Source organism: Octopus bimaculoides, chromosome 12 (genome assembly GCF_001194135.2).
Source record: "Octopus bimaculoides isolate UCB-OBI-ISO-001 chromosome 12, ASM119413v2, whole genome shotgun sequence".
Classification (NCBI taxonomy): domain Eukaryota; kingdom Metazoa; phylum Mollusca; class Cephalopoda; order Octopoda; family Octopodidae; genus Octopus; species Octopus bimaculoides.
Window position 1 is genome coordinate 3,342,989 of NC_068992.1, and position 10,309 is coordinate 3,353,297.

Here is a 10,309-nt window from a genome sequence, read left to right on the forward strand (position 1 = left end):
TATATATATATATATATATATATCAGGGGACACCAAACTATGGCTCGCGAGCCAGATCTAGTATCTGCATTTGCCTCCGGTATGGCATCAGTGTTTGGAACAACTTATGTCTATGAGCAAACATTTTCAAAAATGAAGAATGTGAAGTCAGCACATTGAACGAGGTTGACTGAGGAACATTTGAAATCAATTCCCTTGGTTGGATTCAGCAACTCCAAAGCAAATATTGATGATATCTTCAAAAGCTAAACACCAGTTTCAGAAATCTCACTAAACTCTTTTTGCTGCTTAGTTTGTGAGATTCAGATATGTGAGCACTCGGTGTTGTAACTATCTTATTTCTAACATCACCTTCTTTGATAACTTTTCGGTAAATAAATATATTGGTTGTCTTTATTTTATTGTGTATTCACTGTATTGTATTGATCAAAATGGTTATGCGGCCCATACTCATTATTTTAACGTCCACTTTCCATGTTGGCATAGGCTGGATGGTTCAACAGAGGGCTGGCAAGCCAGAAGGCTGCACCAGGCTCTGCTTAAAAATACTGCTCTCCTTCATTGCAGCTGATGGAATTCAAGCATCTTCCATTCATAAAAGTCAGAAAATATACATAAAAATAATTGACATCATTAAAATATTGGAATATAGTTTTGATATAGATGAGAAATAACCATAAGTGCAGGAGTGGTTGTATGGTAAGAAGCTTGCTTCCCAACCACAAGGTCCAGAGTTTGGTCCCACTGCATGACACCTTGAGCAAGTGTCTTCTACTATAACCTCAGGCTGACCAAAGCCTTGTAAGTGGATGTAGTAGAAAGAAAGTGAAAGAAGACCGTTGTATATAGGTATATATACATATATCTACATGCATGTGTGTCTTTATGTCTGTGTTTGTTCCCTCTACACTGCTTGATAGCTGGTGCTGGTGTGTTTGTGTCCCTGTAACTTAGCAGTTTGGCTGAAGGGACTGATAGAATAAGTAATAGGCTTTTAAAAAAAAACAAGTACTGGCACCAATACATTCAACTAAAAATTCTTCAAGGTGTGCCCCAGAATGGCTGCAGGAGTAAAAGATAAAAGTAATTCTTTTAAATTCAATGCATTTTTGCTGCAGAAACATCACTGTGTAGAGATGAGAAGACATCTTAATGTAATTGGAGATGAATTATGAAAATAGACAAACAGCACCAACAAATATAGGAAAAATTTTTTAAAGACCTTTATTTTAAAACAAAATAATTAATCGTTGTTTTATTATACATTATAATGGTGAATTTACTAAAGTAGATGAAGAATATCCATTGCACATTTGAAATGCTGCAACTGAATTATTTCAAGTGTGACGGTTTAAATGCCACAGGAAGTAATTGACTAACAGTCATTTTCTCAAAGCTACCATCGTTGCTTGTTAAGTACACATCCCAGTCGGTACCAAACTATATAGAAAAAAAGTAAAACAGTTCAAAAGTATTAGATTTGCAATAAGATAACAAAATTTAAATGGTTTACAATTCCAGTTAAAACACATCTTAGAATGATTTAACCATTTAGTATTTAAACTGACAATATCTGGCCCAAATATTGTATCTGTTTTATATTCAAAATGAACAGATCTGGCCTCTCAAACCTACCCTACAATGTCATTGTGAAAGTAAACAACCACATAACTGAAATCTTGAAGTTACAAGATATTGCATGATTAATTGAAAACAATTTGAATGAATAAGATTTACATTTGATGGAGTGAAGTAACTTGAATGCCAAATGGGTTCATGGGATCAAAAGACAGGTGAATTAACATTTACCTGTGATCATTTAGACGGGGAGATTCAAAAGTATAGATGCAAAGGATATTACTTACCTCAACCATAAATTGTCGACAAATACCACAGGGTGCTATTTTATCTTTTTCGTCACTGAAAGCATAAAGGCAACATTTTGTCATCTAAGTAAAACGCCATAAATTTTTTGGAGATGAGTATTGCTCATTAAATTGACTGTAGAATAATAGTAGTATTCAATGTTGTGACCTTAGACAAACAAAAGTTGAAATTTGAACTCATACAACAGATAAATAAAATTGTAATTTAACATTCATCAGAACATTTTATTAGCATTCTTATTAAATTATACAGGGTGGCCCAAAAGTAGGTTCACAGTCATTCAACTATCACTTTTGCATTCGTATATTAACAGTTTAGATCTTAATCATAAAAAAATATGAAACCATTATTCTATAGAGTAAAGATTGTTTGCCAACATAACATGGCAGCCCTGGTTTGCTGTAATTAGCCCCAGGAGACATCGTCTCTAGCTGATTATATGATATGGTCTGTGTCTTCATATTTTCAAACAAGGACACAGATTGTGTCGTATAACCAGCTGGAGACGATGTCTCCTGGGGCTAAATTACAGCAACATTCGTCCTAAACCAGGACTGCCATGTTATGTTGGCAAACAATCTTTACTCCAAAGTACTGTTGCTGAATATCTCCCGTTGTGAGATTTAAGAATAGTAATTTTCTAATTTATTATTCTATGATAATTTAGTTAATTGTATGATAGCAATTTAAATGTAATAAAATGTTTTAAAAGAAATTTCAAGTGCTTATGTGATAACCGTAAACCTACTTTTGGGTCACCCTGTACTAATCAACTGGAGTTGCAAACAATAACCTCTGCAATCAAATCTTCTAAACATTGAGAAATATTGATTTCAAATTTTGGCACAAGGCCAGCAAGTTTGGGGCAGGGACAAGTTGAATATGTTGACCCCAGTGTTCAACTGGTACTTATTTTATCAAGCTTTTAACATTAGAGATATTAATGTGTGTTGGGTGGCCATGCTTACACTGTAAAACCAGAAAGAAAAATGGCCCAATCAGGCTCAAACTTCAATCACATGACCACAATAGTACTGACTATAAGCATGCATTTGCAGAAGGCAGTGAGACAATAATAAAGATATGGTATGACGAAAGTGCAGATAATTTTTGACTTCTCCTTGTTCATATATATAAATATGTCTATAGCACTTAATCAGTTTAGAGAGCAAAAATATCATTCATAAAAAACACACATGTTCAGGATTTCATAGCTTGAATATTAAATTTATTTCAGATTTCTCAAGCTAGTCATGTCAATACAGATGGATTAACAACTCCATATGAGATAACAGATTGCTATTTGAGTATATGCGACTTGAAAAAGACAACCATCGAGGGGAGATAATTCCTTGAACGGTAAACAGACTCTTAAAAGAGCAGATACTTCATACACTCGTATAGGAAATACAAAGAAAAGACAAACAGTGGGAAGGTAATGGAAATTACAGAAGAAACTAAGATTTAGTGGAGTTATCAGTGTTTAGGCATTTGTACATTCAGGTGGTGTATAAATAGTTGAGATTAATGGATACAGCACAGCATGGAGAAGGAATAATTTTAGTGACTGGAATGTGTTCACAAGATGTTCTATAAGCTCACTTGAAATAGCATTATTTTTTGAAGAACCTACAAACCTCCAGGGACTATAAACACCAAGAGTGAAATGTTCTCATCTTGTCCACACTTTACAAAGTATATTTTAGTAGGAATTAATGATAGACCACCATACAGACAGACAACAACCCATTCATTTAATTGTGATTCAGTGAATATATTTCCCATGTGCCATCATGTCTGTAGCAATATATATATATATATATATATATGTAACACCCAAAACTGTTTATACACCCCCACATGGTTGTGCAAATGCCTAAACATTGATAATCCTCTTATATATCAACTTCTATCATTCCAATAAGCTTTCCACTGTGTTTTTCCTTTTATTATATACTCCAAAGAAAAAAATCTCTCTGGTGTACCAACTGTACAGGACTGTATCTCTAACAGATCCTCAAGCTTTTAACATCACAGATATTAATGCATGTTGAATTTTCATTATTTGGCCAGAAGTCAGGTTTGACAAAAGATACTGATAGAATAAGTACCAGGTTAAAAGGAGTACTGGGGGTGGGGTCCATTCATTCAACTAAAAGTTCAAGGCAGTAACCAAACTGACTAAAAAATCAGATCAACTGGAACCTTTGTCGTCGTAACCAATGAAAGTGCCAGGTAAGGGAGAAAAAGCTGTGTACAGAAGGCAGTTTCAAGAAGGAAAGGTTCAAACTGTAGCATAACTTATATAAGAAAAATTACCTTGCAATAGCGATAGCTTTGAAGCTCTTCTTTCCTTCGGACACCGCTTTAACCATTGCTGTTCGCTCAGCACAAATGGTTCCACCAAGAGAACAGTTTTCAACATTGCATCCTGTTTATTGAAAAACAAAAATTCAAATTCAAATATGAATGTACTGCTGCTGCCATCTTAAATTCATTTTGAGACAATCACACATATACATGCAAACAATGATACATATATTTTTGCTATCATGCAAAAGTGTCATAAGTCCAAAAACGTTGCTTTTTCAGAAAACAGAAAATAGTTTCACCATTCCATAGCAAAACCTTTGTACTACACTTTGACACTTTTTAATATCTTGGCATCAGAAGCAGCTGGAGATACGATAGTTTTACCAAAAGAACTGGTTATTGCAAGCAAAAATAAATATTCCAAAAACCACATGGTTCCAGGTTCAGTCCCACTGCATGGCACCTTGGGCAAGTGTCTTCTACTATAATATTGGGCTGACCAAAGCCTTGTGAGTGGATTTGGTAGACAGAAACTGAAAGAAGCTTGTGCATATGTACATATATTATGTGTGTGTGTGTATTTATGAGTCTGTATTTGTCTCTCCACTACCACTGATAACCAATGTTGGTGTGTTTACACCCCTGTAACTTAGAAGTTTGGCAAAAGGAACTGATAGAATAAGTATTAGGCTTACAAAGAATAACTCCTGGTGTTGATTTCTGTGACCAAAACCTTTTACGGCAGTGTTCCAGCATGGCCACAGTCAAGTGACCAAAACAAGTAAAACAAGTAAAAGAATGAAAGTATATGTATGTATATATATATATATATACGAGGGAAAGTCAAAAATTATATGCACTCTGGTTTTTTTCAATGTATTTACATCAGGACTTCCCCTCGTATATATACACACGCAAGCACAGACATCATTGTTTTAACATCCATTTTTTTCCATGCTCACATGAGTCAGACAAAATTTGTTATGACAGATTTTCTACAGCTGGAGGCCCTTCCTGTCACCAACCCTCACCTGTTTCCAAGCAGGGTAATATTTCTCCAGAACCAGACATGTCTGCAAAGAATATTAGAAATGAAGGACATTGCTTGTATGACAGTGACACCCCTTTATAACTATCGTATGATGTGAAGGCAAGGAGACTAACACTCACACACGCAAAACAGGCGTCTTTTAGATTCTGTCAACCAAATCCAAGTTGTTTACCTGACAATAGAAAATGCAAACTATTCTGTACAGAATTCACATGCTTGGATGAATAAGTTAAAGAAAGATGTACCAAATGCCATGCACAAAGAGGCCTGCTCTTACTGATTCTTCTAGAGTCGGGGACAATGAGAGACCAGTGCACAATTTTTAGTAAAAATCTTACCAGTGATTATGGAATCATCTTCAGTCAGTAGAGCTGCACCAACCCTGAAGTTGCTGTAGGGGCAGTAAGCCTTCTCTTTGGCTTCTGAAGCAGCTTGGATAAGGCTTTTAACTGTATAAAAAAAAAAAAATATATATATATGTGTAAATATATATATATATATATATATATATATATATATGTGTGTGTGTGTGTATATATATATATTTTAAACTCAAAGATTTTATGCATCATCATCAACAGAAACATAAGGTAGACAATCAAGATTCTTTAGAAAATTATTTTATTGCAATATTTTACAGCAAGAGAAGTTTGTGACCTGGCAGAATCGTTAGCTGGCTGGACAAAATGCTAAGCAGCATTTCGTTTGTCTTTACATTCTGAGTTCAGATTCTACCAAGACCGAATTTGCTTTTCATCCCTTGGGGTGGGGTGGGGGATCAATAAAATAAGTACCACTGGGGTCAGTGCAATTGACTCCCCCCCCCAATTGCTGGTGTTGTGCCAAAATTTGAAACCACTATTTTACAGCAAGGGATGATGTTTAGAACTCTCAAACTACTACACAGAACAGAAAATTTTGATGAAACAAATAAGAGAAAACTTTTTTTTAAATTACAAGAGTATTCGGATAGCAAGATGGTCTCCTCTACAGGTTTAAAAAATGATTTTTTTCCTTAGTATTTTGCTGAGGCAGAATGTTGTGAGTAGACCATTTCCCTGATTCAACTGCTAATACTGAAGTTGGCAAAATTTCACTGTTCTTTCCCCTTTTCTTTGAGCTTCCTTCATTTCTCTAACACGATGACATGATGCAACATTGTCTTCATAAAAATGCAACTGCCTTCATCGCATTGTAAAAATCTTTAGCCAACATCTTAAGGGTTTTTAGAAATTGAAAAGTAAACTAAAACGTAACCTAAAGTAATTGCCCCTTAAGCTGTTGATCACATGCCAAAGTAGCACCTTTTCTCTTTCCCTTTGGAGGAATTGTAAACAAAGTTTATTTCTTGTAGGTCAAGAAACCAAGTACAGGTTTTATCTTTGTTATCTCATCCTTGCATCTGCTGTTTCCATGGAAACAGATAATTGTGACTTCAGATCTTTTTAATGTATCATATAGATGTAATTTTTGATGCTGAATCCAAATTTGTTATTCATTTATTCCAGAAAAATTTTGCAAAAATGTTACAGGTGTTAAAAGTTTGATGATTTCCAGAATTTTCAGCCAATCAGAAAACAGCGCGTTCACTGCCTCTTCCATCATCAGGGGGTGAGGGTGAGGAGTATCAGCATGTCAAAACATTGCTACTTCCCTTGTACATATACTCACAGAGTTGAAACACTCACTACCAGTTTGCCATCACCCCTTCCTTTCTCATTCATTTGTGGTGACAGAAAAACACAAAGTATTATTATACTAAGAAGATTACCTTTCCCCGTATCTCCTTCTCTTTGTATATATGTGCAGCATCTTTGGTTACTATAGAAACAGAGCTTTTTGCCACAGTGATGTGTAAAATACTCACTTCTGATTGGCTAAAATACCCTAATTCTGTACATTTTAAAGGCTAATAATTTTTTAATTGTGGATTTATAGGGAAAGTGAATTTCGTTTTCATAATTAGTACACAAAACTTAATCCATATTCCAAATTTGAAAACAGTTGGAACAAAATTGTAAACAGTGACAAAAACCACAAAGATCCGAAGCTTCTAATTGGCTAAAGTTATATAACTTTAGAGGTTGGTTAAGTTTTTATTATTAATAATAATAATAATAATAACAATAATAACAATAATAATAATAATAATAATAAAAAAGAAAAAATGAATGTGATTTACACCATCAGCAAGTAAAATTAAATCTGGAGAATATTTGAAAAAATTCTGGTAGTGCAAAAGATGCCCTGAAATGACGCGAGATACTATAAAATGTGTCAAAAGAAAAACAGACCCCCCCCCCCTAGAAATTCTGACTTATGTGGGACAGCTATTCCGAAAGTCTGCCACTCTTGGAGTTGTTATATTCATAATACTTTAAACAAAACATTTAACTCAAGAACATGTGTGAAGTGAATGTGATTGAATTAGAAAATGCGGGTCGCATACTCAGCTTCAAGGAGCTTATTACAGTTAGTGTCGAACGCTTGTTTGGCACTGTTACAATGTGTACATGTTATTGAGTAGATACTGGGCATTCTATTAAGTTACGATCACAAAATGGAAAGGAAACCTATCGTAACTGGTAATCTTTCAGCATTAGTAGACGTCATTCACACATTCAACGTTCGCTTATCAAGTAAAGAGGGTGAAAGACGTCGTCTAACAATACCAAATGATTGTCATTGTGAACAATGGGCATTAAAAAAGAAAATTCAGAATCGTAGTATCTATATTTTTAAACACGATATTCCAGCTCCACCCTAAATCGAAAAAGTATTAAAAACAAAAAACTGGATGTTAGAAAAAATTAAAAAACAAAAACAAAAATGGGCGGAACCCTGGTTTAAGAATCTCATATAACACCACGTAACTATTTTTATTTTTGGAGTTTTCTGAAAATTTTTGCGAATTATTTTTCTCCACACACAAATTCATACGATGATGGAAAAAAGTTTTTAAATTTCTCTTTTTTTTTATCTTTAAACCCCTCTTCCTGTAAATCCACTTTAATTTTGATCAGAATTTAAAATACGGAGAAAAATATTGAACAATATCAATATATGTCAGAGAGACAAAGAAACGAGGAAGATATCAATCGGGTGGTCGTTAGATGTGCTAAAAACAACAGCTAAATCACCCTTAAATCACATATTTTTTTTCTATATTCGTATGAATTCCCGCGTGTAGAACACAAATCCAAAATATAATGAACTTGTGTACAACCCACCAAAAAGAAACGGTGGTGGTGGTGGTGGGGGTTATGTGTACTGTTGGCGAATTCAGGAAGTTTTGAAGGATGTAGTGTCTCTGCAGCTAACAACTCATGCACGAAGCTCCAAAAAATTTTAATCTAGAATTTATGAGGGGTTATATGGAGTACTTAAACAAGAATTCTGTCAAAACATGTTTTGGTAAAATTCTATTTCAGTTGGGCAACAAGAATCTGGATAGGGAATAACTGACTGTTTTTATTTAGTAGATAAACCTATTACGTAGAAACATGTTTGTTGCCTTCCTCTTTCCATATTCGTTATGATCACCAAATTTACTTTGTAGTTTTATAATAGATTGTCCAAGAAAACTCATTAAATAATAGCAGTATTCCTTTGTAAGACAAACGAAACGAGAAACATCGAGTTGAGCAACGGCACCTAATATTCCACACGAACGTGCCACCCAATATGAATAAAGGAAACCCGTATCATGGATAATATTTTCATAGTTAAGAGATTTCTCAAGTGAATCTTACCACGTTCATTTACAGCAGTACAAGGCCCCAGTTCTGTCGGACTTGCCATTCAACGAGGATATCGTTGAGCGAAGAATTACGGAAGGGAGAGTACTCTATTGAAATATACACAGCTGTTACGCACACACCCACAAAGTGGAACTTCCCTTGAAGAAGTTAATTCGGCACTATCATGCTATTAGCTGTCAGAAGTGAAAGTGCTCACTGCTAGTGAAGTATCTGTCTGTCGATTCTTTGGCTACTGACAGCTAAAACCATGACTGGCCGGAGCGAGCTATATGTCTGTCTGTCTGTCTCTCTCTCTATCTATCTATCTATTACTCGAAAGTTCGCGCGTCCGCGCTAGCTAGTCGTGAGTGGTCGATCCTATTATTTTTAAACTTCAAACTTCATTTGTTTTCTATTTTGATAAATTCTCTCTGTTGAAAATTATATTTTTATATTTTAAATAATTTGCAATTTCAGGAAATATGTTTTTATATTAAATTTGTGTTTTCTACTCACGAATAGCTAGCGCGGACGCGCGAACTTTCGAGTAATAGATAGAGAGAGAGACAGACAGACAGACAGACGTATAGCTCGCTCCGGCCAGTCATGGTATTAGCTGTCAGTAGCCAAAGAATCGACAGGCCAGCAACAGGCAGACAGACAGATACTTCACTAGCAGGCAGTGAGCACTTTCACTTCTGACAGCTAATAGCATGATAGTGAAAGTCGGTCGTTACTCGAAACATTCGGAAACCGAAACTATTTTTCTTGTAAGGAATTTAAGAGAAGGCACGGCGAATTCGAGCAAGAACAACAGACGTTCTTCCGCTGACACTCCTAGCTTCTCGTTAATTGTAAAATGTTTGTCACCCGATATGCTTTATATTCGAAAATTGTTCGTGATGGGAAGCATTCATAAACCGGGGTTCCATTTATATTCATACTCACACTCACATATATATGTATATGCGGTAATCTTCAAGTTTAGGGGGAAAACATAAATAAATAAAAATATTCAAGGGAAATAACTGAACGACTTACCAGTATTATCCGTTTTCTTCTAGCTGTTTATAAATAAATCACACCCTAACCCTAACGTCAATCAAATCACGTGTGTGATTTATTTATAAACAGAGATGTACGGATAATACTGGTAAGTCGTTCAGTTACTTCCCTTGAATTTTTTTTTTTTATCCCCCTAAACTTGAAGATTACCTGTATATGCTTATATATATATATGTGTGTAATTTAAAAATAGGATAAAATCTTTCTCAGAATTTATCAAGTAGTCAGCATGAAAAACCTCATAAGGGAAAAA

At 34.9% G+C, this 10,309-nt stretch overlaps 1 protein-coding gene across 2 annotated transcripts in view; it reads right to left on the reverse strand.

Annotated features, from left to right (window-relative positions):
• Window positions 1-1,199: 1,199 nt before the first annotated feature.
• Window positions 1,200-10,309, reverse strand: part of LOC106882573 (cytidine deaminase) — a 14,197-nt gene continuing 5,087 nt past the window's right edge. The window contains exons 1-5 of one of the 2 annotated variants that reach the window (XM_014933289.2): window positions 9,004-9,276; window positions 5,590-5,700; window positions 4,207-4,318; window positions 1,866-1,920; window positions 1,200-1,440 (exon numbers count right to left, since the gene is read on the reverse strand). In XM_014933289.2, coding sequence (XP_014788775.1) covers window positions 1,333-1,440; window positions 1,866-1,920; window positions 4,207-4,318; window positions 5,590-5,700; window positions 9,004-9,052 — 435 coding nt within the window. In that variant the 5' untranslated portion in view covers window positions 9,053-9,276 and the 3' untranslated portion in view covers window positions 1,200-1,332. Of the gene's footprint in view, window positions 1,441-1,865; window positions 1,921-4,206; window positions 4,319-5,589; window positions 5,701-9,003; window positions 9,277-10,309 lie in introns of those variants that run through there. The other variant, XM_014933290.2, reaches the window with a different exon arrangement.